The 26,400-nt window shown below is 32.9% G+C and overlaps 3 protein-coding genes across 7 annotated transcripts in view; 1 reads left to right on the top strand and 2 right to left on the bottom strand.

The window, feature by feature from the left end:
* LOC105327600 (ran-binding protein 3) overlaps nucleotides 1–15,853 on the top strand; it is an 18,204-nt gene extending 2,351 nt beyond the window's left edge. For 2 of the 5 annotated variants that reach the window (XM_011428173.4, XM_011428172.4), the window contains exons 2-16: nucleotides 3,014–3,072; nucleotides 3,513–3,540; nucleotides 3,849–3,941; nucleotides 4,804–4,872; nucleotides 4,956–5,003; nucleotides 5,635–5,727; nucleotides 6,447–6,696; nucleotides 6,958–7,039; nucleotides 7,151–7,289; nucleotides 7,664–7,782; nucleotides 7,951–8,071; nucleotides 12,277–12,416; nucleotides 12,884–13,044; nucleotides 13,468–13,547; nucleotides 15,069–15,853. In XM_011428173.4, the coding sequence (XP_011426475.3) occupies nucleotides 3,014–3,072; nucleotides 3,513–3,540; nucleotides 3,849–3,941; nucleotides 4,804–4,872; nucleotides 4,956–5,003; nucleotides 5,635–5,727; nucleotides 6,447–6,696; nucleotides 6,958–7,039; nucleotides 7,151–7,289; nucleotides 7,664–7,782; nucleotides 7,951–8,071; nucleotides 12,277–12,416; nucleotides 12,884–13,044; nucleotides 13,468–13,547; nucleotides 15,069–15,121 (1,535 nt within the window). In that variant the 3' untranslated portion in view covers nucleotides 15,122–15,853. The remainder of the gene's footprint in view (nucleotides 1–3,013; nucleotides 3,073–3,512; nucleotides 3,541–3,848; nucleotides 3,942–4,803; nucleotides 4,873–4,955; nucleotides 5,004–5,634; nucleotides 5,728–6,446; nucleotides 6,697–6,957; nucleotides 7,040–7,150; nucleotides 7,290–7,663; nucleotides 7,783–7,950; nucleotides 8,072–12,276; nucleotides 12,417–12,883; nucleotides 13,045–13,467; nucleotides 13,548–15,068) is intronic. The other 3 variants (XM_020066976.3, XM_011428176.4, XM_034458813.2) reach the window with 2 other exon arrangements.
* A 2,518-nt stretch (nucleotides 15,854–18,371) lies between these two features.
* Nucleotides 18,372–18,722, bottom strand: LOC105332158 (huntingtin-interacting protein K). Its single transcript, XM_034458814.2, has one exon. The coding sequence runs from the start codon at nucleotides 18,720–18,722 to the stop codon at nucleotides 18,372–18,374; it is 351 nt and encodes a 116-aa protein (XP_034314705.2).
* A 135-nt stretch (nucleotides 18,723–18,857) lies between these two features.
* On the bottom strand, nucleotides 18,858–25,300 carry LOC105332157 (nephrocystin-4). The gene is made up of 2 exons (XM_011434612.4): nucleotides 25,169–25,300; nucleotides 18,858–23,341 (listed from the first exon to the last, which is right to left on the bottom strand). The coding sequence occupies exon 2, from the start codon at nucleotides 23,325–23,327 to the stop codon at nucleotides 19,002–19,004; it is 4,326 nt and encodes a 1,441-aa protein (XP_011432914.3). The 5' UTR covers nucleotides 23,328–23,341; nucleotides 25,169–25,300; the 3' UTR covers nucleotides 18,858–19,001.
* Nucleotides 25,301–26,400: the final 1,100 nt, after the last annotated feature.

Below are 26,400 nucleotides of genomic sequence, written 5' to 3'. Positions count from 1 at the left end.
AAAGGGGGAAATCAATCAATCAATCATAATCACAATCACTTTAAAAGAGGAGATGCAGTGCAATGAATATATATATATATTAAAATCTTTATTATTTAACAACATTGTATCTGAGATTAAACTATTGTTCTACATATAAATAAATAAATTATAACAAATCTTATAAACTATGAATAATGAAAATTTACTGAAAAATAGGTATGTTTTATTTTTTGGCATTCAAATTTCACGTTAATTTTATTTTATTAATTTATTATAATTCATTGTTTGATCACATGCTGTGCTCGCCCCAACGGTCGCACCGTAAAACATATTAAATCTCCGTAAGAAAATGTTTTCGTTCCTGTGAAATTTTATGAGTGAAAAGGGATAATTGTTCAATGAAGATATCTTGGATATATTCCCTTTCATCGATTTCAATTGTATTTCTTTCACAGGTATGTGTATTTTTATTAAAAATCATCAAAAATTGATGGAAGCAATAACTTGGGACAGACTTACTATAAGCTATCTATTTAGAATGGCACAGGTATTTCACCAGTCTGTCCATCACAATATTGATAATTTGATATCTCATAATCTTATATGAGGGTAAATTTAATATTGAGACCAATGTAAATAAGCATAATATATGCCTTTATTTTATCCTGCAGCTGTCCCTTGCATAAACTGGTTGCCCTAAATGAATCAAAACAATATTTGGTCAATTCTCCAATATATAGTCTTGTGGATTTATCTGACAATCACATTCAAATGCATTGTGACATTCATCTGTATTGCATTGTTTATACCAGGGAGTCAGGGTCTCAACTGCATAAATGTACCAATAATTTGTTGGAAATGTTTTGGGCATAAATTATGAAGATACCAGTACCTTGCAGGATAAATGTCTTGAAATGCATACACATGGATTTTTATTGGTGCAGATACAATTACTGTACAGTAATGCATAGGTTGGAATGTTATAGGGCTTGGAAATTCTCAACATCTGTCACATTTTTTTATCCTCAACCAAAGTTAAGTTATAATTTATCGAGGCCGGGTCTAATTTGTTCTGCCCTAGATTTTTGAATGAAACTTTTTACATGAATTTCTACTGATATAATTATTACCGGTATTTTAAGATAAATGTTTAAGGGGTCATCTCAAAGTTTGTTAATTTTTAACATATAGGACTTTATGGGATTTTGCTTGCAATGTATCAATTTTGCACATTTTTTAAACTTCTGCCCTAGGGATTTCTTTTTCTGTTCTACATATTAAAGTGATTGCTAAAAAGCATTAAATGGTCAAAACAACTAACCCTTTTACAAGCTGCAATAATGTAGCCTTCTCGCGATTTTTTTTTTGGAGGGGGAGAGGGCTACAACTCCATAGGATCTCTGTAATGGTGCAATTTTGTCTCAAATCGTGTATAAATGACAATAACATCTGCATTTCTTACCTCTCCAGTAAACATCAGATATAAAAAATCGGAGAGGGCTACATAATTGCAGCTACCCTTTTACCTCCTGGTTTGTTCCAGGGGTCTTATCAAAGTTGTTTTTTGTATGCCCAATTTCCCAGTTTGTCAGATAATGGCTATTTTTTATTTGACAAAGAGTGAAACGGTAATCTTTATAGTATTAAAACATTCAGACATATTTAAGTAATAAATAAATATACAATGTATAACATGACATAAATTAGGGGTCATTAATATAAAATACATGGTAACTCTCTTGAAATATATGAATTAAGCTATATTTAGGAGGATTAAGAAAACGTGACAGAGGGCTAGGCTTGCTGAACCCTCTTCACGTTTTCGACCCGAGCCAAAATATAGCTTATACTTTGAGACGTATGTTTATTCCACAATATAATATCAATTTTACGCATCAAACCAGGTATTTTCAACAAATTTCGCTAAATATCTGCAGTTGAAACTATTACGCCATGGCGTCAACAAAGCAAAAAGATGACGTCACAATACAAACGAAATGCTGCGCGAAAGCGTGCGTACTCATTCTGTACTCAGCCTCGTTAAGACACTATAACCATGCATGCCTAACCTGACACTTATTCAAGAAACTTCACTATTTCATAAGCTACCAAAATCTTGATCATTATAAATTCTTTCATTGAAGATGAAGCCTTTACTACTTTAAAGGGGTATGGTCATAATTTTTGTCAAAAATTATTTTTCTGATTTTAATGTTAACAATGCTTTGGTAAGGTACTTTTCATAGGTAACCAAAATTTGAGTGTTATTCGTTAAATTATGAGCGAGTTACAGAGCTTGCAATTCTTTGCAATGTAAACAAAGCTTTTGTTTACATTTTGAATGTTGAAGTGAAAATTCCAGTTTTAGACCTAAAATGAATGTGTTAAACGTTAGGAACTGTTTATTATTTACTGTATGCTTAAACTGAATATGATGATAGACAAATCAGCTTGAAAAAAGATTTTTTACTGGTATGTTGAATGTATATAAACAAAAACAGGGCACTAGCCTTGTTTACATGACAATTTAAAGAATTGTGAGCCATGTATCTTGCTTATAACTCTGCCTCACTCTCAAATTTCATTTGATCACTAGAAATGCATTCCCAAAGCAATGTAAATAATAAAAACAGAAAAATAAAATTTGACCAATATTGTGACCATGCCCCTTTAAACAAATTCCCAGGAAGTTGTATATTGAATCATAATATTCGTCCCTTTGAAAAAAGTATTTCACCCTTGTCTGTTGGTAGATCAGTATGTACATGTCCGTCAGTGGACCAAGTGATGTCTGATCAATATCTTAGAACTCTTTGCTTGACAGACATAAATCTTGGTTCATAGGTAGCCTTGAAAGAATATTGATTATTTGGGTCATAGGTCAAGATATTATAATCGAGAGTCAGAATTAGTTCCTCTGTTGAAAGCTAGACCACTGAACCATTTTACATTGTATATCTTAAAGGACAACCATAGATTAATGATATACAAAATGCAGTGATGCTGTAACTATTCTTCTTCTTTGTTTTAGATTCAGATGATAAAAAGGAAGATAGTCGGGGACAAAAGGAGCCATCAGACACATCACAGGTACTTGTAGCAGTACATGTAGTACATTGTAGTACTCTGACATGTAGTACATTGTAGTACTCTGACATGTAGTACATTGTAGTACTCTGACATATTCACAACACTGTCCTACACAGCAGCAGTATGAATAAACTTAAGGATGCTGACCTACCTTTATGATTTAAAAAAAAATGCTTTGTTTAGCTGTAAACTACTATTTAGTAAAGGAAAATTCTACGTCTTTTAACTTTGTTTTCCTATATCTTATACAGAGCTCCTCTTAAGGAGATTTTATATATTAGTCTAAAATCTGGCCATGGCCAGTCAGCCATCTAACAGTACAACAGATGGCAATTTGAGGTCAATATTTATGTTTACACTACTCACTGGTACAATGTACAAAATGTATCTTGACAGATAAATTAATGTAAAATGTTAATAAGAAAATTTGTTTATTTCAGACAAAAGATGGTTCTGGCCCCTTCCATGGTTAGTAACAGAATGTTTGCATGTACTGATTTCTGAAATGATATTTCTTATGTTGAATTAATGGAATACCTAAACTTTAAAAAAATAATACATATGGGATATATAATATATAACAAAGATTCTAGAGGCAACAGTAGTTCTTTGTATTTGTTACTGTTTATATATGTTGGTAATACATGTAAAAGAATATATAGATGATTTTTTTTTAAAAGTTGTATCAAAAGCTAACACTAATAACACTGTTGTTTATTACTGAATGGTTACTAAGTTAATTTGTAAATATGAAATAACATGGTGATACTTTGTAGGAGTGATGCCACCAAATCCATTTGGGCTCCGCCCCCAACTGAAATCAGACGTTGTTACCAACTCCTCTCACTACTCATTTAATACACACCCAGGTTTGCATGTTGTCACAGACTTTTTCAAATTTATATTAATATTATCAAACTGTTTTATTGTTAGCACTAATGTTTCAGAAATATTCTATTGTCTGTCCCAAGTTATTGCTTCCATTATTTTTTGATGATTTTTAATAAAAATGAACATATACCTGTGAAAGAAATAGAGTTGAAATTGATAAAAGGAAAAATTTCCAAGATATTTTTATTGACACATTATTATTTTTCACTCATAAAAGTTCACAGGAAGAAAAATAAATTTATAATGGGAAATGTTTACATCTTTTCACCATTCAGAACTCACTCGGAAAACCTCACACAATTTTTCAGCATTGTCATCCAGGCTATTTCATGGCTGATGCAATGCAAAATCGTAGTAGAGGCTCTTTTTTTCGGTTGTGTATTGAAGCCTGAAGCGGTAGAGGGGACATTTCAAAACAGATAATCTGGTCATTTTTTATATTAGTGGATTAGCGTAGTTTGAGCAAAAAGGTATTTACGATTATCAAAATATCAAGCGAAAAGTGGTGGAAGCAAAAACTTGGGACAGAGTATAATACTGGTAAACAGATTTTTATGTACTATATGTTTTTTTCATAACAACAAAGACTTAGGGGATGGGAGAAATGTGTTTGTTTAAAGTTCAAGAGAAAACAGTTTATTGGGAAATAGAATCTTTGAAAATACTGAAAATTGACACAAATTATACTGCATAATTCCTTCAGAATACTGGTAACTGCTGAGAAAAGTTTTGTTTGGTTCAATAATTAAAGCAAAAGCATCTTAAACTATATAAACAGACATATTTAACAACTGTTTTTCCGTTGATTTACTAACCAGAAGATGTTCCTCATTCTTTCAGTGTATATTGCTCCTAGTAGACTCGGTTCTAGTTCAGTCTTTTCAAAATCACAAACCTCAAGTGACACAGGTAAATTCTGTAACTTTCTGACTTTAAGTAAATTTTCAGGTTTGGCAGAGGGTGTACTGACCAATATCTATCTTAACTTACAGATAACAAAGGTCCACATAAATCCTCAGTTCTTGCTCCTTCTAAACTGGGTAAGTCTAATCATTTGGCATTAAAGATTTATATTGACCTTTAGTGTAATGCTTCTAGGTATTTCTCATGATACTATAAAATGCTTGATTAAGTAACCTTGAGACTAGAAATTTAACATTATACTAACACTGCAATAGACAAAAAAATCGAATTGCTGTACAAAACTATTTTAATACTGAATTTAGGGATATGTCCAGATGTATAAAATTTTCAGCAATTAACATTCATTTGTGATGGATTCAAATGAAATATTTCTTGTGATGCATACAATCATGAAGATGATTATAAAATTGAAATGTTAGAGAGGCTTTGCATAATTTATAATTTATTTGTATACAAAGATGATGCCTGACAAGTTCACAGTGTGATGGATATAAAAATTACATTTCAGAACAAACAATTTGAAAAAAAGAGGTTTTTTTTTGGAAGGTGATATGTAACTATATGTATGACTATCATGATACAGTCTAATTTGTTAACAACATATCAAGCGTCAGCCCAAATACTTAAAATACACGTAACTTACTTTAATATTTATGTACATATTAAAATTATTATCTAAGAAATATAAAATGTACATTTGTATTTATTTTTACAATTAATAAAAGTGCTGTTTTCATTTTATTTCAGATATGTTGAATCAAACAGACAGCTCCAGCCCTTCCAAGTCATTATTACGCCCCTCACCCCTGTCTTTCTGTGTTCAGAATTTAAAACAAAAAGGTACGTAGAATCAGTGTTGTATGAGTACAGGATATTGATTGCATTCAGGACAATATTACTTATTAGGTTCGTTACTGACTGTTTACAGAAATTTGTGGGGTCGGTAAAGTCCATAGAAGGCGAGGCGGATGGACTTTACCGACCCCACAAATTTCTGTAAACAGTCAGTAACGAACCTAATAAGTGTTTTGTTTTGTTAAGGACCTACAGTTTGATATGTAAACAAACAAAAGATAATATATAACGATTAAATTCGTAGCTTTATTCTCTAATTATTTTACCTTCCTCGTCAGTCGTTTGTGCAGACCTCGATGCTATTGTAGGATCATAATATTACGTCACGGGCAAAGGGGGGTCACTCTAAATATTTTGGGGCTTAAAAATTAAAGGTATGGTTGAACGTTTGTGTTAAAAATCATCTCAAATAACGTTACGTACGCCATGTTGCCGTATAACTTCTGACGCTTGTCCTGTAAAGAAATTTATAAGGCAACCACGTGACGCGATTCATCCAATGACGTCGAGACATTCTAGTCCAAGCAAAACAAGATTAATTATAAGGCCATTATGGAAAAAGGCATATAGGGCAATTATATAAAATGATGATGGAAATTCCCCTGTTTACAGAATCAATGTACCGGTACATGTATGCTGTACATAAATACTCGTTAAAGTTGTTCTCCCACTTCCTTGATATGTTTATTTCCTCTCTTTTCTAGAGAGTGATGTTAAAAGCAAAGAGAAAGAAAATCAAGAGAAGACGAGCAGTGGTGATCTAGTGCCTAATGAAGTCGAAAATGTTGCTAATGACCCAGAGGTCAAAGGTGATTCAGATGTGAAAGGTGAAGTGGAAAAGAATAAAGGCAGTGACCCAGAGCCTAAAGCTGGTGTTTTAAGTGACTCTTTTAGTGCTACAAGTGAAGCTACACAGGAGAATTATTTTGCTGCTGCACTTACCAAATCAGATGGGTAAGACTTGTTATTGATGTTGGTCAAAATTAATCTTATAATTTATAAAAATACATAGACATGCATTGACAAAAACTTGTGCATTGCTAAATTCATATTCTCTTTTTGCCTATACACAAATTTGTAGAGATGACTAAATCAAAGCAAAAGTTAAAGTTTGAATTTAGCTATTTAAATTAAGTTTAGAATCTTCTTTTCAAATTAGAGCATTATTAAAGAGATTACGTATTATTTTTTTTATAATTATACATGTATTTTCAGAAAAGAATCTGAATCTTCTTCAAACGCAGATGAAAAATCGGGGCAGTTTATCTTCGGTCAGAACTTAACTGAAAGAGTTATGGTAAGCACTCTATGGATTGAATGTTTTTATGAACGAGGTAAATGATATTGTGGACATATTTATAAAGGTATTTGATATTAAAAGATAATGAGAACAGTATTGAATTGACAGGGTGTGGCAAAGTCTCCAGAGAAAACCAAAGAAGAGTTTGTGTTTGGTCAGAACTTGGAACAGAGGGTAATAAAAACAGATCCCAGTGCAGAGGAGCATAAAGAGGACGAATCAAAAAGTGAATGTCTTTCCCCCTCCGGTATACATCGTTCAGTGTTCATAGTGATATTTTATTACTTAATCATTTTTACATTGAAATTTAACCATTTGACAATAACATTGTGCTGTAAGATTATATGAAAAATTAGGAATGGTTTAGAAAAAAAAGAGTAAGAATAAATTCTGAAAATAGATGGGGGCTTTTGAAAACTCACATTACATAATTTGCTGAAGTATGAATATCTTATGATTCATAAATTTATGTCAAATGAATTGTAAAATGAATTAAGTTAAACAAGTTTATCATGTAATCTAGTTTAAAATTTGATGCATGATTTATTTGTTAGCTATGAAGTCTTTCCAAAGCCATACAGTGTATATATGTAACTATTTTTCATTATAACTGTGGTTTAGATAAAGCCCTTACACTAGAGGAGTCAGCTCGAGAATTCCAAGCCAGGATTGAGAAGCATGTGGATTTCAAGGAAGTTGATGTTGTCACTGGAGAAGAAGGGGAATCTAATGTTTTACAGGTAAAACTATAAGGGAATCCAAGTGAATCTCTACTTTCACCTGATCTGGAGATTTATAGCTTCAAAGAATAAAACCCATCTTGAGTCTTGTTTATACTTTTGAGGAATAAATTTCTATCATCTTGGTATATTCTGAATTTATAAAAAAAATAATACCTGTACATTTAGGCTACTGCTAAGTTGTTTGTGTTTGAATCCCATGGTCACAACTGGGTGGAGCGAGGCAGGGGATTGCTGAGACTGAACGATCTGATCACGCCCTCACCTACAGAGTTCCAGTCCAGGCTGGGTAAGTGATGGTCCCTTGGTGTATAGGCTGAACATATTGCCAGTAAGATTTGTTTATTTTTTTTATACTATGAAGATGATAAGCAACATGTTTTAAGGATTTATTTTTAGTGACAATTAGCTTTTACCTTATGTTGCTCCATTGTTAAGTTTAATAACTGGCAATTCTTTTAAATAACAATTTTGAATGTAAAGTACATAACATAGATAAAGATGATAGTGGTAATTATCTTATATTAGACACTACTGTTGAAAATATGCACCTTTTACTGGTAAATATATATGGCCCAAATTCAGATACACCAAATTTTTACTCAGAATTAAAGAATAAAATTGACTCTTATCTTAATACACAACATATTATAATTGGAGGTGATTTCAATTTAGTAATGAATAAAGACTTAGACTCTATGAATTATAAACATCTGAATAACCCAAAAGCAAGAATAGAAGTTTTGAAATTAATGGAGACATTTAATCTTGTGGACATATTTCGGGAAAATAATGCAAATTTAAAAAGATACACATGGAGAAGGAAAAGTCCTATAAAACAAGCCAGATTAGATTTTTTCCTTATATCTGACACTCTAACAAATAGAGTACCACATGTTAAATTTGAAAATAGCTATCGTTCAGATCATTCCCCAGTAATTCTTGAATTTAAAGTAAATGAATTTATGAATGGGAAAGGCTTTTGGAAATTCAACAATTCCCTATTAGTTGATACAATATATATTAACTCTATAAAAAAAATAATTAGGGAAGTAAAAAGACAATATGTTTGTCCTATATACAATATAGATAATTTAGATAATATAAGAAATGAAGATATCCAATTTATAATTGATGATCAACTTTTTATAGATATTCTTCTTACTGAAATAAGGGGTAAATCCATTTCATACTCTGCTTTTAAGAGAAAAAAAATCCAATGAAAGAGAAAAGGAATTAGAAAATGAGATTACATGTCTTGAGCAGAACTTCACGGAAAACTCCTTAGATTTATTATCAAACAAACAAGATGAGCTTCTCAACATAAGAAAAAATAAATTAAAAGGTCAATGTATCAGGTCAAAGTCTAAATGGATTGACGAGGGAGAAAAGCCGTCCAAATATTTCATTAACCTAGAGACTAGGAACTACATAAGTAAACAAATACCAAATATTGAAAAAGATGATGGGTCGGTTATTTTCGATCAAATGAAAATATTAAAAGAAACTAAATCTTTTTATGAACACTTGTATAAGAAAAGAGAAATTATAAATGAAGAAAGTTTCCATGAAAAGTTAAATAAAATTAAGTGTCCTAAACTTAATAGAGAAGAGTCAAATACCCTTGAAGGTCCTTTAACTGATACAGAAATTCTGAATTTCCTTAAGAAAATGAAAAATGAAAAAAGTCCTGGCCCTGATGGTTTTACAAGTGAGTTCTTTAAATTCTTCTGGAGAGACTTAGGAATATTTATCACAAGAGCAATTAACCACTCTTTTCAAATAGGAAACTTTTCAGAAATAAATAAACTAGGTGTTATTACATGCATTCCCAAATCTGGAAAACCTAAACAATTTCTGAAAAATTGGCGTCCCATTACTTTACTAAATGTTATTTACAAGCTAGCTTCAGGAAGCTTAGCTGAACGCATGAAAACTATTCTAGATAAATTGATAAATAATGATCAGACTGGATTTTTGAAGGGAAGATTTATTGGGGAAAATATAAGACTTATATATGACCTTATGTATTATACAGAGCATTACAACATACCCGGCCTTTTAATGTTAATTGATTTCGAAAAGGCTTTTGACACCATCTCATGGAGTTTTATCTCAAAAACACTAGACTTTTTTAATTTTGGACCCTCCTTCAAAAATTGGATAAAAACATTCTATAACGGAATTAAGGCATGTGTGATTCAAAATGGTATAATTTCAGAATACTTTTATCCAGAAAGGGGCTGTAGACAAGGTGACCCAATATCTCCATATCTCTTTCTTCTCTGCGCTGAGATTTTAGGAATATTAATAAGAAATGAAAAAGACATCAAAGGTATAATTATTGATGGAGAAGAATACAAAATATCTCAATATGCAGACGACACATCAATTATAATGGATGGTACACCACAATCATATGATGGCATTCTTAGGGTTTTAGACTTTTTCGCACAAGTATCAGGCTTAAAAATAAATTTTACAAAAACAAAAATGGTTTGGATTGGTAGCAAAAAATTTTCAAAGGATGTATTTCATCATTCACGATGGAAACTTAGTTGGAACAATTTAAATTTTGAGCTTCTAGGTATCAAATTTTCAGTTAAATTAGATGAAATGGAAGAATTAAATTATTTACCAAAATTGTCTGAAATTAGAAGATTGATAAATCAGTGGAAGTTAAGAAAATTAACACCAATTGGTCGAATTACGATAATCAAGACACTAATAATACCAAAGCTAAATCATTTGATACTAGCATTACCCAACCCAAAAACTGAATACCTAAAAACTTTTGAACATGATATTTTTCATTTCCTATGGGGCTGTAAAGTTCATAAAGTAAAGAAAAGTACAATTATACAAGATTATAATCATGGGGGTCTCAAAATGGTTGATTATGGAAATTTTATCACAGCACTCAAAGCTACTTGGATGAGAAGGCTAATTAAAACTGATACAAAATGGGTAAAGCTTTTAGAATCAATTTTGAAAATTAGTATCTCTGAAATATGGAGAAATGGTCCTAATTATTCGTACCTTCTATGTAAAAAATTAGAAAATTCTTTTTGGAAAGAAGTGCTCCTCAGCTGGTTAAAAATAATTGAACAAACGCCACTTAGTAGACCCCAAATTATAAATGATAATATATGGCACAATCCCCAAATCACCATAGACAATAAATCAATATTTATCAAAAGTTATGTTAATAAAGGATTTATTTTTGTTAGTGATCTGCTTAATATAGATGGAACATTTAGAAACTTTGATGAATTGAAACACATTAATCCAAAGACAAATTTCATAGAGTATGCAAGTTTAAGAACTGCAGTTACAACCAGACTACATACACAAGATATACACTTACCAAACCTACAGAACACATTACAATATGGACCAATTGTCCCTAATCATATTCTATTGTTTATTAATACTTGTAAAGGTTGTAAACCCATGTACAACATACTATTAGACAAAAAAAGAGAAATATGTACATCGATATCAAAATGGAGAGAAAAGGGTTATAACTATTCACAAACTTCTTGGAGTAGAATTTTTGAACTCCCTTTTAAGTGTACACAGGAATCAAAACTACATTGGCTGCAATATCAAATACTTCATAGGATTGTCCCTACAAATAAATATCTTTTTAATATAAAAAAAGCAGAATCTGCTGTTTGCACCTTTTGTAAAAAAGATGAAGAAAGTATTGGTCATTTATTTTATGAATGTAATATAGTAAAAGAATTGTGGTGTGATGTTGAAGAGTGGATTTTTACACAGTTTGAAATCTCGATTACATCTGATATTCAATCAGTTCTTTTTGGAAAATACAAAAATAAAGAAAGTTATAAATTTTTTAACCTGATAGCTCTTATTGTGAAGCAATATATTTTTTCATGTAAATATAAAAGTAATCCGACACCAAATATACATGCCTTGAAAAAGGTCATAACAGAAAGAATCTTAACTGAAAAATATTTGCTGTTGAAAAGATGTAATTATAAGGAATACGAAAGCCACTGGCAGAATATCTGTGAAAAATTGTAGTTATAGAGATAAGTTTGTTTTTTTTGATCGATGTGAACCCTCATATCATTTCATTTGTTTCCAGTATAGCATAGTCTATACTTGTATTGTAATCCACCTGCATAATCTCTATCTCTCTCTCTCTCTCTCTCTCTCTCTCTCTCTCTCAAAATCAGCTTCACTTCATATGAAATATACAAAACTGTACTATTAAGTAGAAATAGTATAAAGACTATGTAATGTGTTTATAAAAATGTTACAATCAGTATTATGTTACATATGTACATGTGTTGTGAAATGAAAAACCCAATAAAAAAAAAAAAAAAAAAAAAAAAAGTTTAATAACTTTAAAGATTATTAAGTTCACAATATTTGTTGCAAACAAAGGATCTGAATAAATTACAAATCCAAATTATAGTTTCCAAATAAATTGACTATGGTTAATTATGATTAATTTTTTTCCAGTGATGAGAACTCATGGCAGCCTGAGAGTAATCCTTAACACAAAGATATGGCCCGGGATGACCATAGAGAGAGCCAGTAGTAAGAGTGTAAGAATCACTGCTACAGACGGGGCCGAGGGCGTCAAAGTCTTCCTTATTGTGGTACGAACAACAAGTTAATATAAAATTTCGAAATTCAGATTAAATTCCAATTAAAAGAAAATTATTTTACTACCTGCATCAAAATACTTACCAAAAGCATCAAAATTTATTTAGAAGTAAAATCTTACAAGAAACTGAACATTGAAGGCTTAGCAATGTACAGTTGAACTTCGATATCTTGAACACTGATATCTCAAATACAATGGATATGTCAGAGTAATTGTAAGTCCCAGTCACTATTTTACCATTGATATTTTTAATACTCAAATATCTTGAAGTTTTTAAACAGTTCCATCTAGTTTGAGATAACGAAGTTTGATTGTAAATATACCGTAAATATGAAAGTGTGATAGTGATATTTCTTGGATTCTCTGATTATTTTTTTTACAATCTCCTGTATCATTGTATTTGTATGTATATGATTTAAATATATTTCTAATGCACATGTAATATTTATTTGTCTTCAGACAAGCCCCAAGGATACAGAGAACATTCTGCGAGCTGTAGACTGGAGAATACAGCAGCTGCGCGTCAGAGAGGACAGTGATAAACCTCAGGCAGAAAAACGCAAGGTTGATCAAGATGAGTCCTCAAATGAAGGAATTTCCAAAAAGCAAAGACAAGAAATGTGAGCTTGACGTACAATTTTGTTTTAAATGAACCTAACATTAACAGTTGTATAGGAAATCTAAACATTTAGGTTATTGTAATGAAATCAAATTATTGTTAAATCACTTGTTAAAGACATTCATGAATTACTGCTTAAAAATCTGTAACAATAGCAATATTTCTCTTTTATTGTTGTTGTTGTTGTTTTTTGCTGTTGGTATTTATTTTCTTTGTAAAGATGTCAGACAATGAAAATTTTTCAAAGCTCAAAAACTGATTACCTGCTGTCAGTACATTATTCCTACCTCAAAATAATTTTCCCCACAAAAAGTTGACCCAATTATTACCCAAGGGTTGGAAAACCCTAACGATTAGAATGTTTTATAATTATTTTATCATAAGTATTATGTTCTATACAAGATCTGTATTGATGAAATTTCAGGCCAGATGAGGCTTCTTCAACAGGAGGGGGTTTAAAGAGAGAGGAGTCGGATGGGAGTGTCATCGGACCAGAGACAGATGGTTAGCAAAATTTAAATCATTTACAGTAGTTTCTGTACTGTTTTTTTATACCCCCGCAAACGAAGTTTAGGGGGGTATATTGGTTTCACCCTGTCCGTCTGTCCGTCTGTCTGTCTGTCCGTCTGTCCGTCTGTCCGTCTGTCTGTAGACGCAACTTTGTCCCCCCTATAGAATTTTTTATTACTGCATGGAACAGTTTGAAAATTTGTACATATGTTGAACACCATCTGAAGATGTGCACCTGCAATTTTTTTTAAGATCAGACAAGATTTAATGATTTTATGACAGTTTTCATTTTCCTTATTCTATATATTGTACACAATGTTGAAAAGTAAGGGAGGTAATCCTTACAGATTTTATTAATTAATTAATAGAAAACACTCTAAAATATATTTATATAAATACATCCAGATGGAGTTTTTTGTCTTTATGTCTTAATTAATAAAAAAAAAAATATTTTTTATAAGTATTCTATCAACTGACAATGCAAAGTTTTTGTTTGTCAATGATAAATTCTTAGGAGCTAATGAGAACATCAAAGACAAGTGTGGCTGAATTCATTTGTCCCAAGGGAGCCATTATCTGAGCCATGGTTCAGATGGAGCATGTGTTTAGGGGAAATTGATAATCTGTAAAATGGGTGATGGTTTTGGGGCTATTTTAAAACTGTTTCATAAATAATATAATTATTAATAAAGAAGTTAAACTATTTTTAGAGGTTGTTTAAATTTATTTGTCAAGTAATTTGATGAAGTGACCCTATTGGGCATTAATTTAAATGAAATTCAAAATTACTGATATGATTGAAGTGTTTTGGCAATTTTAAAATTGTTTGTAATATTAAATTTTTTTTTACATATTTTTACATAGTATGGTAATTATGGTAATGTTTTGGGAGTTTATTAAATTTAACAAGCCCATCAAAGAAAATCATAGTCCTATGGGATCAATTTTCTGATTTGGAGTTCAATTGTGCCATAGGAGAAAGTGAGGAAAATTTGAAACAACTAATTGCATCTCTCAAGACTCTTATTAGAAAGATATTGAAAGTTTTATCAACAGAAGAGCATTGCTTGGCTACCGGTATTTCTATTCACTGCAAAGGGAGGGGTTATTGTCATTTTTTCTTTAAATCAATTAAATTAAAAAAATATATCATCAAATACATACATTTGTAAATGTATTACTGTTATAGATATGTATTTACAGTGAAATTCTGACAATTTTGATTTTAATTTTTCTTTGTTAACTATTTTTTTTTTTTTTACATTTCTATAATTTTTTTTTTTGTATGTGTTCCAAACCTTAATTATTATACAATTCAATTATTTGTCCCATTTGAAATTAGCCTAGCGGGGGTATTAGTCCCATTAGGACAGTTCTAGTTTTAATTGACAATGATTTGTGGTGTAATTATATAAAATGGATTATTGTTCAGACCGAAGACTATAAGTTTAAGATTTATTTTTAATTATTCTGTCAAGTAATGAGTCAAAGGGATATTTGATTGTTATATTGCAGCTTCTTCTACTAGTTCCACCTCATCATTAACATTGAGATCTGAGTCCGATTGAAGAGGAAGATCCAGCAGGGGGGATAGCCCTAAAAGTCGGGTCACAAAGGTCTTATATTAGGACTGCTGAGATGGACAGTCATAATACTGTGCAGTGTGTGAAAGTAACAAAGGAATGTCTCACCAAAATACAGACCCACAGATGTGTTAAATATCAAACTGTATAATGCTAGAAATTCCTCAGTGAAGGTTCAACAATCCTCTATTCATTGTCAGGTTAACATTTGTATTTCTAAATCATACAGAGCTGCACATATTGTACTGTGTCTAAAAATAATCTCTTAGAATGTGAGCTGTTCATCAAATAAGTGGCTGTATGTTTTATTTTGGGAAACAGAATTACAGGCACTTGATGTTTATTATGTTGTACATTGACAGATCTGATAGAATGTGGAAAGTTATTCATCATATTGCCGTTATGTCAGCATTGCGTTATTTTGGACACACATAGAATACTGTAAAAGCATGTCAGCATAGTTAAGTTTAATTATAGTTATTTTATTCAATTTGACATGCAGAAGTAAATAGCCATTCATAATTATTTGTTAACTTTTAGTTTTCTCATTTTGGTACATTGTTTTTCTTGTGCTTGATAATAACTTTGAAGAGGCATCCTCTTTTCATAGTAACACTTCAAGAAATATTCTTTTAAGCCTAGGGCATGTGCAAATTGATGTAGAATTAACAACATATTCTATCATGCTTTGAATTAAATGAAGACAAATATGTCAAATTTGTTTTGTACTTTGTTGAATTGGCAGAAAGAATTACAGAATTTCATGAAATGTTGTTTCTACTATTATTGAGAATCTTATTTTGGAAAAATTGTAAGTTCCCAACCCTTCATGTAACAATTAAAAATGTGAAATTCACATTATCTATAGTACTGGAGTATTTCAGTTTAACAAGTACCTTTACTAGCAAGAAGTGAATAAACATCTTAAATTCATCAGACCAAGTTATTTACAATACTAATGGAAGTTGATATAGAATCAGTGTCAAAATGCTTTAAACTCTTTATGTACATGTAAGCCCCACAAAGAATTTTTTGGGCAATGGGGGTACTAGTATATGGGAAAAACTGTCTGCTTGTATATCTTTGAAATCATGTCCAGTCCATATCTTTCTTATTGAGGAACTTTAGAATCCATGATAGTTTATAACCTGAATGTTTTTATTGATTTGACCCAAGGTCATTTGTACAAGGTCAAGATCACAAAAAATGCAAAGTTTCTGTCTAGGCCTTTTCTTGTGATGGGAAAACATTAAATGATTAGAAGCTTAAACTTGACACAGATATTGAATGCGAATGAAAATATATCCTGACCTTGAGCTTTGGTCATTTGTGCTAGTTCAAGGTCACTGAAAAATAAGCGATATGTGTATTACTTTCCAATGTTTTCTTAGTAGGGTATCATTGTGAGCTTGCTCAAAGTTCCTTTAGTTCTAAATGAAATTATGATTAGAAAATAACTTGATAGATGGGTTTCAGAAGGATAATGTGACATGGAAAACATTACAGGAAAATAAAGTTCTCAACTATGGGATGTCAATTGAATCCTTGAACATTGGCCCCATCAGGATTATAATGATTAGCTTTGACTGATTTTACACTCTACATGATTCTCAAATGATGGGATGATAGTTCAAGAACCAACTTCTTTTCTCTTATAATCTATCTTATTAGTGAACGATAGTCTTAGTTTTTTTCACTACACAAAAATGCAGAAAACCATCTACTACATTTTAACACTGGTAGGTTACAAATTAAAATATTAGATGATTCAAAGAGGATAATTAACTTGAAAGTGTGACTGAATGTATATAGACTCAATACAGCCACTTTACTACTAAAGCTAGCGGGTTTACCTACATGTAGCAGAGCTTTTGGTTTTTATAAGGACCAAATTAAATCACTATTATAATTTATTATTTTCCATTTTAGTACTGGTACACTTAGGAAAATTGGATAATTTTAAACAAAGCTCATTACACTTTATTGTGAGGTTACATTTACATAATGAGACTGTGTCATAAATTGATGATATCCTCGCAGGCATACACATACTTTGTGCATCTGGGATTTTGGAAAAAAACATTGGTTTAACAGCTGCCTAAATTTCTTAGGTACCTCACTTCACCTGTACTTATATATTTAAAGACACTACGTCACAAGATGGCAATTTACCGTAAATGTTTTGCTAAATTGTTTGTATTAGTCTCCTTGGTTGTATACCATCATAGCTCAGTGGTTAAAAGAATCGGGCTTATGAACTGCAGATCACAAGTTTGAATCCTCCTGGAGCTCCTGGAGGGCGACATACCAGAATATTTGCCCCGAGGTGACAGGAAAGCCCTGAATTGTTATGTTGCCCGATGCCGAAGGCATATTATATAACATTTTAAAAAATAAAAATCTGTTTAACAATATATTTACTTCATTAACAAGTTTATTTTGATTATTAATACATGTTCATGTCTTTTAAATCAATTTTCTTGTAAAATGTTGATCGATGCTTTCAAAAAGAAGATATTTTTTCAAATTAAAAAGTTAAAGTAAGTTTTTCTGAGTAGCTGACACTGTCATGACATTAATTTTTTTTATTTTCCGAGAAAACTGTTTACGTTTGCTCAGCTAAATTTCGAACCCAACATAATTATTAGCAGAATTATTGCACGCGAGAGTGATATAACAGTTTCGGAAGGGGAATATAACCATTTCCTGTGTAATATAACTTTTTTTGGGGTGGGGGGATGTAACTATTTCCTGTACGATTCAGCAATTTTTCTGGGCATAGTAATAAAATTGTCTCATTTGTGACATAAGAAAACTAATTCAAAAATGTTATATATACTTTTGTAGGTTTTCACCTTTCAGAAAGTCTGTAAATCTGTGAGTAACCTCTGCAATCGTAATCGATTTGTTTGGACCAATAGTATGAGCAAAAAGGAATGCAAAAGATTAACTCAACTCTATATTCCATCTATCGCTTTTATGTGTAAGTCTTGAGATGATTAGAAATCTATCTACACTTCATAAATAACATTTAAGCAAGCATATCAACAAGTCTGTACACGTATGAGTGAATATTGAGACAAACATGAATTTGAAATTGCCAAAGATATGCTTCATCACTTTTATAGCAAAATGTCTGTTTTACACAAAGGGTTTGCGTTTCTAGTGTTGAGTGTGATGGTAATTTGACAGTCCTCTATGCAAAATGGTAGCAAACAAAATTGTCCCTTTTAAATCAATTCGTTAGCGCAACTAATGCTTCCACAACGTCCCCATTGTGTTCTCGTAATGTCCGTTCAGCTATTTGTCTTGTTATTTCCATTTCCGCTACAATCAAATCCACATCTTCTTTGTTTATTTTCACTTTTGCTAGTTCCCGTTCCCTTTCCTGTTTTTTAGCCCTCTCTTTTGTTTTCCTGTCACTCATTGCTTTCATAGCATCTCCTATGCTTTGTGCCGAAATTTCCTTTTCTTCAACATAATCGGTGACCTTTTCAAGATCTCTTGCACCCGAATCATGCTTCTTTGTCTTAATTTCCGTTGATTCTTCCACTTCGATTTGAGGGTCTTCCTCATTGTTCGCCATGCTTGTTTGCGGGGAAACGGCATTAGACAGGTCGTGCATTGTTGAATTCGAATTTTATGATCAAAGTATTTTTATACCATTAGAGAATATGTTCAGCTCTACATTTCAAAGATGAATAAATATCAAAATAAAAATATACAGATCTTGTAGCTCTATACAGGAATTACTCTAACAGAAATAACAACCTATGTAAATATCTATCGGTATACTTTCATCACCCTTTCAAATCTACAAAACAGAGTTTTTGAAATTACAAACACTTTTCTTAACACTGTATAATTATGTGTATGTGGCGGTAATTTTAAATGTCTCCTCATTTTTATCATCTTCATCATTAATAAATACAAGGATTTCAGCAACACCATGTTTCATCATTGGAATGAATTTCAATCCAATGGTATAAGTTTCTCCTCCCTCAACAGTAAAATGGTTCTCTCTAAACTGGATCAGATCTTCTCTACTTGACAGGACGTGGTACTCTCGCCTGTGAGGATAAGGATTGGTGTATGTGATCTTTTTGTTGCTTCCTTTACCTCCACCAACTGGAAGTTGTAGCTCAAATGCCCGAGATATGGTTGGAGGTTGGCAGCTAACAGAGATCAGCCATGTACGAACCAGTTGATGACACTCTACGTCCACAACGTTTAGATGGAATTGCTTTGTTCCTTCTTTCATTGGACGGACAGCAACACTCAGCTCATGGACTGCTCCAGCTGCTAACAGGAACTGCTCTGAGGGATATAGCTGCATTTCTCTTGGATTGGAAGAGAAACTGCGAACAAGGCGTGCTGCTTGTGTACCTCTTAGAAGCAAATTAAACCGACTGGTTTGACCCTCCACACATGATACATCAACTTTCTGCAAGGCATGAATATAGAGTTGCCATATTTGTACAGGATGACTAAGAAAGGGGTCAGAATAAATGCAAGCATAAAAATGCTTGATCTGGGGAGAGGCAGCTAGTGCAGCTTTGATGAAGACATCCACAGGTTCTCCTGTCTGTACAGGCTTACACTCCGCAATCACATTACTGTCGCTGCATCTCACAAAGAACTGGACTGTTCCTGGTCCACCAGGGGGGCCAGAAAGACCTTGAGATCCAGGCAAACGAATAGATTTTTTGAAGAACGTCTGCTCTGGATGGTAAAATCTCAAGGTCTGGTTCACAACATGAGGCTGGGGTTCAATTTTGAGCTGGAGAATAGACAAGGCCTTTCCATCGTCTCCCTTAAAGAGTACTCTGACATATTTAGTCTGCATTGCCTGCACTGCTCTCTTCCCTGTGTCGTCTTTCAGAGCCTTTTCAGGATCAGGTGGAGTAGTGTTTACAGCATTATTAGTGATAAAAGTAAGGTACTTGAAGGGAATTTGGACGGTTTCTTTTGGACGGAGAAAGATTTGGGGGTGCTCAGAGGTGCTTTCTTTGATAAACATGTCTTCTTCTACTTGGGTATGCACACCATTAAGCTGCTTGAAGTAGCGCCACTCTCTAGCATCTGTGATTACCCTTAAATCTGTATCTTCATGCTCAATTGTAATAGTCTGTTGAACGTTCAATGGGTTTTTAAGAACAAATTCAAAGAATTCGGATGTTCCAAATGATGGATTAATAGTATGTTCAGTAGATATAGATTGGCTGAGCATGTTTATAATGCCATCTTTTTTAGTCTGAAGCCTATAGATTTCCATAGTTTTGTAATCCTTCATCCGCTCTTGTTTTTCTGTTTTAAATGCCATAACTGTATTGAATTTGTTGTCCGTTCCCTGTTTCTGCCTAAGAGCTTCCATGCGTGCTAATTTTCTCCTTTTCTCTGAATCCGGCTCTTGTGGTGTCTCATCTTTTTCTGGTATCATCTGATCGTTGTGAGTTGACAACAGTTGAGCAATTTCCCTGTTTTTCTCGGCAATATGATGAGCACGAACCACTTTCTTTTTGGATGCTAAGCCAGACTTTGTGGATGTAGATTCTCTCTGTAAACTTCCGCCTGGATAGGAAATGTTTCCTGCAGTCTGAGAAACGATCAAATGACTTTTGTTTGGAATAAATATGGGTGTTTCAATTTTTGTCCTGTGGTCCACCATATATCCAATATTCGCCATCCTGAAGTGAAGTTTTCCGTTCAGCCAAGTTTTATATCCAGGATGTTGTGTAAGGGGATCAGTACCCATCACCTTTGTAGATGCTTCCTCATATTCTGTTTTCATGACATCAAGCTCAAATGTTGACTGCACAGCCTCATGACCATTTCGACACAAAAATTTCAGATCAACTGCACACTGTCCAATCAAAAATAATGATTCTCCATCCCATATGTCAATATACAAGATCTGCTGAGAAAGGTGTTGAAGGAACATCTGCATCTCTCCTGCTTTCATGTACGTGGGATCCATCATATATTTAATCTGTAGACCTGCAGGTCCTGGGTGATCTTTTTCCAATCTATGAATGATAAAAGGCATGGACGAATTATCTGACACAAGTTCATTTTTTGGTTTACACAGCATCACCCTTTCTGTTGTAACTTGAGGTAATCTGTAAAATTGGAAGGTAAAGAACATGGTGTTGCCATAGTCAGTAACTGATGTCTCTCCTGTAGATGAGCGATCAAAAGCAAGAAACTGGAAAACAATTTCATTGCATTGAAAAGGATCTTGAATTTCCCTATTCAAATCAACTTCCCAAGGTTTCCGCACATCAATGACTTCTGGGGGTTCCCCATTTGCATCAACAATGGCTGGGAAATCTGTTGAGTAGAGTTTGGCGTATGCTGCTCTGGACAACCCTTGTTGTCTGTTTGGTTGAGGGGGGAGAGCCATTACAGGAGCATGTAGTGGTTGGAACGGTATTTCCTGCATCTCTGTGCTAACCTTTACTGTACTTCTCGGTGACCTCTGATAAGCTGCACCAAATCCATACATGGACTGCTGCATTGGCATGTATGGGTAACCTGGGGGCATCATAGGCATTGGAGGTTGCATTTGCTGTGGAATTAAACCAGAGTAGACAGATGCTGCCATTTCAGGCTGCATCAATGACTGTTGAGGAGTTTGATGAACAGGGCCACGCCTTCCTGACGGAGGTTTTTTCCCTGTTGGACTATCCATTAGCATATTGTCATCCCCATCACTGCGCATAGAAGACATGGACCCTGGTTGTATTAAGTGAGAAATAGGGAGAGGTTCCACACCTGTGCCATCTCCTATGGTCCACTGCAATGTTAGCGTTCCACCAGCAAATTTACTTGCTTCTGAGTTCTGCATTTTTGTATCTGGCCTCTTGAAGAGGAAGTCCTCATCTGGAAACTTGATTGGTCCTCCATGGAAAGCTACCTGGATTGTGGGATTATTTGACTGTGTAATGGGATTCCATACTCCCCATCTCACCGACACTGTTTGAACATGCCCTTTCGTGATGCTTTGGGACAATTTTTTCTCTTCTTCTGATACTTTGTGGCCAACAACATACTCCAAAGTAAAAAGAACAGCACACATTGGATCATCTATCACCTCATTCAGTTCTATCTTGTTTTTGACGACCAGACATGTTGAGGTACTATCAGTACTGGTTAGAGATCTCTGGGAGGAGTGAAACCTTTTGCTTCTTCGAAGATTTGGACTATTTTGTGGTTTCAGAGTTCTAGTTGCTTCATCATAGACATCCAAATACATAGTTTCTGGCTTCTCTACAAAATTCAAACCGTTATGTACACCAACAATGAGTCTTCTCTCTTGAACGGATATAGAATTTCCAGAAAGCTTCTTGTTTTCCATTCTCTCTCTATCTCTGTGCAGAGCTTCACAAAGCTCTTCTTCAAACTTTTCAATGTTAGGTGGCAGCTGAATTCGAAGATTATTTATTTGAATAGGCACACGATTCAGGGCCTTGGGCTTTTTCAGTGCGTCAGCATTTTGGTTGTTACTCCCTACAAGGCCTGGGATGACATCATGAGCTCCAATAAGTGTGTTCTCTGGTATAAGGGACATTACTGAAAACATAGCTTTGTGTTTTGTTACAGTAAATGACAGAGAACAGTCTGGTATTGGCTTCAAATATTCATTTTCATCGACTGGATCATCCATAAAGAATAAAGCCCTTGGAGTTCCATAATTGAGCTGGACTTTTTGAGCTGGTAAAGTATTCCCTTGAGCAGCCGCTTCTTGACTCTTCTTTTCTTCATTGAAAACCTTGATAATGCCCCAACCACAGGAGACTCGTTTTGGTTTGAGAATCCCTGCCTGCGTTACAGCCACCACTTCAACAACTGCAACAATATTCGCATTATAGATTGGCGTGTGAAAGTAAAGATTTTGGTTATACTTCAGCTTTGGTCTTTTTGCTCCGCCTCCATGCGCTGCCAAAAGGGGACCCATCCACTGCTTTCCAAAGAACTTCCTATAGGATATGTCATATAGACTAACAAAAACTTGATATTCAGGCTGCTTCTCTGCATCAGCTTTCCCAGTCAGTCCTTCTATGGTGTTGAGAGAAATTCGTATTGGCGTTGAAACATCTGGAGCTGAATGCTCCCTTTCAAATGCTGGTGGGAGCTGTATGGTTTGGTTGAAAAAGTCCATCCATTTTTGCCCAGAGCTAAATGCTGCCATCTTGAATCTCTCTCCTAAAAAGAGAAATAAAAAGATTAAAATTTAGTTACTTGTGATATATATGTTTCTGAACATTATTTTAAGAGCATATATTCCTTTTAAGTCTTAAATAATTCAGTAATGAGTGGAAAATCATCTAAAATGATTTGTTACAATCTATTAGTACAAACAACAGTTAAAGGCATTTCCAAAATGAATAAATCATTTTGATTAAGCATTCAAAATTGAAGACAAGAGTGAAACTGTTCCTGCTCATAAATATAGTGTTGGGATAATTTTTTGTAAACAATGTGATTATATTGAAATTACATATCCTTTTTTTTTTTTTTTAATCTTTTTCTTATGATTGCACAATACTTCTGGTTTGGTTGAAAATTAAATGCTTTCTCAATAAAATGAAGTAAATAACAATCATCATGACCCTTTTTAATGATAAAGATTCAAAGTCATCTCAAAATATCCGTAATAATTGTTGTGTACGAGATACAAGATCATATCAAAATAAAGAAAAGAGCAGTCAGTGCATAAAATTATTTCTGTAGACCAATAACATTTGCTGGTATTTGATATTTTAGACCAATAAATTATTTATACTCTGTCCCAAGTTTTGCTACCACCTTTTTTAGCCTATCATTTTGATAATCATAAATACTGTTGTGCCCAAACCTAATTCATTCACTAGAAGGAAAAAATTCCAGGCTCTTTTGTTTTGAAATGCCCCCTCTAGCTTAAGTATTACAAACGACATGAAAAGTACCCGAATGATAAAGCTGAAATATTGTGTGAGGAGTCACAATAATTTTTGAATGGATAAAAAATGTCAGATGTTCTTGTTATAAATCACTGTAAAAAATGTATTTTTGTTCATGTGAGTTTTTTCTGGGTGTGTGAAAAGAGAAAACTTAGAATTTTTGCCATTCATTGATTTGAATCGTTTTTCACTGACGTTTATGTGTATTTAATGCGAAAACAACTAAATGATGACAACAATACTGTATACAGGGTTATTTTCGCATTCTACACTTGCAAATGGTGTTGCCCCATCTTGAATTTGCCCAGACATGTGTTTAAAGAGAGATGATATGGGACATTAGATTTTTTCAAGTCTTAATTTCATCTGCCGAAAACGAGGGTGAAAAATAAAATGAGGGCAGACATTTCCCTGTATACTATAGCATTGAATCATGATTTTTTGAAAGATACAGTCTCATGCATAACTGCAGCAGTGTGTGCATACAAATTGAGTAATGCGCATTAGTGCATTATGAAAATTTTTATGCACACATTGCTGCAGTAATAAGACTGTATCTTTAAAAAAATCATGATTTAATGCTTAAATTGAGAGAAATTTGGAGGTAAGTAGTAAATCTGTACAACTGTAGATAATTCTGCAGCAGATATTGTTATTCGGTGTCAAAATATTTGTAGATTATTTTTATTTGATTTAATAGTACCTGATCAAACGTATAACTCTAACGTTACATATCGAACGACAATGATTATTCAACATAAATTGCCTCAATACTGTCCACAGTATGCATACTGTTCCGAAATTCCTCCATCTGTTGAGCTCTTGATCTTTTTGGTTAGTTTTATCAATTGTTGCCAATTTTCCACGGCAATTTCGTCACTCACTCTATAGATTTGAATCATTGAACAACAAAAATATTTAATGTTGTGTTTGATTTAACTCGTAGAAATCTTAGTAAAAACTAAAATTCAAATATCGTGGCAAAACAAGTCCAAGCAATTATTTATGTAAAGAAGATCTCCAATTGCGTGTGTAGAACTCCCCAGACAACTTCAGCTAGCCCAAAAGTTATAAAAAGTTTTGTTCCTACCTAAGTTCCAAAACGAAAAATATCTAATATCACTGCACTTAGATGAAAATGATCTTTTTTTGTTAACTGATGCCTGTTTTAATCTCTATGGCCGCCATGATGTAAACAAGTCCGATCCCGTACAACATCCGGATAGTAGATCGGGTGTAAAATGTTTCGATATCGATACTTCGTAAGGTAAAAAAAGATTTTCAATTTTTGTTTAACTATCGTAACTCCATAATCCATAAATTCCTTTCCACCCCTATACTATTTTATCATAATATATAATACATTTTTGATAGTAATTTATTATACCATATTTAAAACTTTGCATTAAGTATTTAAATAATCCCAGTTACATTATATTACAGTATACAAATTAATGCATGCGGTCATATTTTTTTTAAAGGGACTTTGACACGATTTGAGCTCAAAATTTTAAATTTTATTTTCTGTTTTTTAATGTTTAGAATGGTTAATATGGGTACTTTTAATGCCTTGTCAAAATTTGACATATCGAGTAACAAGCAAGATACTGATTTTAAAATTCTTCGTTTTGTAAACAAAGCTTGAATCTTGTTATTTTTTTTTTGACATATGGGTCTTATTGATATATTAAGTTTCAATCAAATGTTGCTTTTTCTGTTGATAATATTATCTAAGAATGCATTGAATCAGTTTAAGTTGTTTGCCAGGAGTCAGTTTGTCAAAGAAATTGCAATTCCTTACTTTACATTATCTGCAAACAAATATAAGACTCAAGCTTTGTTTGTAGTACATAACAATGCACGAATTCTTACATCTGTATATCTTTTATTACTTGAATTCTAACATTCAAATTTTGATGAATCATTTAAAAAGCATAAGTAAACTATTTTATGCATAAAAAATAAAACAAGTGAAAAGCTGTCAATGTGACAGCAAACTGGGTTTTCTTTTATGTGAACTGTATCCATAATCCATGTCAACCCGTATCCAGTGAAATTGAGTACCCTATATGCAATATTTTGCCAAAAAATGACTAAGTTCAAAAGCTGGTATTTTTTTTTATAAATAATCAGAAATCAAAATCCTAGCAATATACACACCTCTGATATATGTACAATGGATCTGCAAAAGAACAACTTCCTATCTTGAAAACTGTATGAGGAGTTATCCGTACAATGAGGGTACCCTATATGCAATATTTTGCCAAAAAATGACTAAGTTCAAAAGCTGGTATTTTTTTCATCAATTATTGGAAATCAAAA

The sequence above is a fragment of the Magallana gigas genome, chromosome 7, assembly GCF_963853765.1.
Source record: "Magallana gigas chromosome 7, xbMagGiga1.1, whole genome shotgun sequence".
Taxonomy (NCBI): Eukaryota; Metazoa; Mollusca; class Bivalvia; order Ostreida; family Ostreidae; genus Magallana; species Magallana gigas.
The sequence above is the reverse complement of the archived record's forward strand: the minus strand, read 5'-3'. Positions and strand labels throughout refer to the sequence as shown.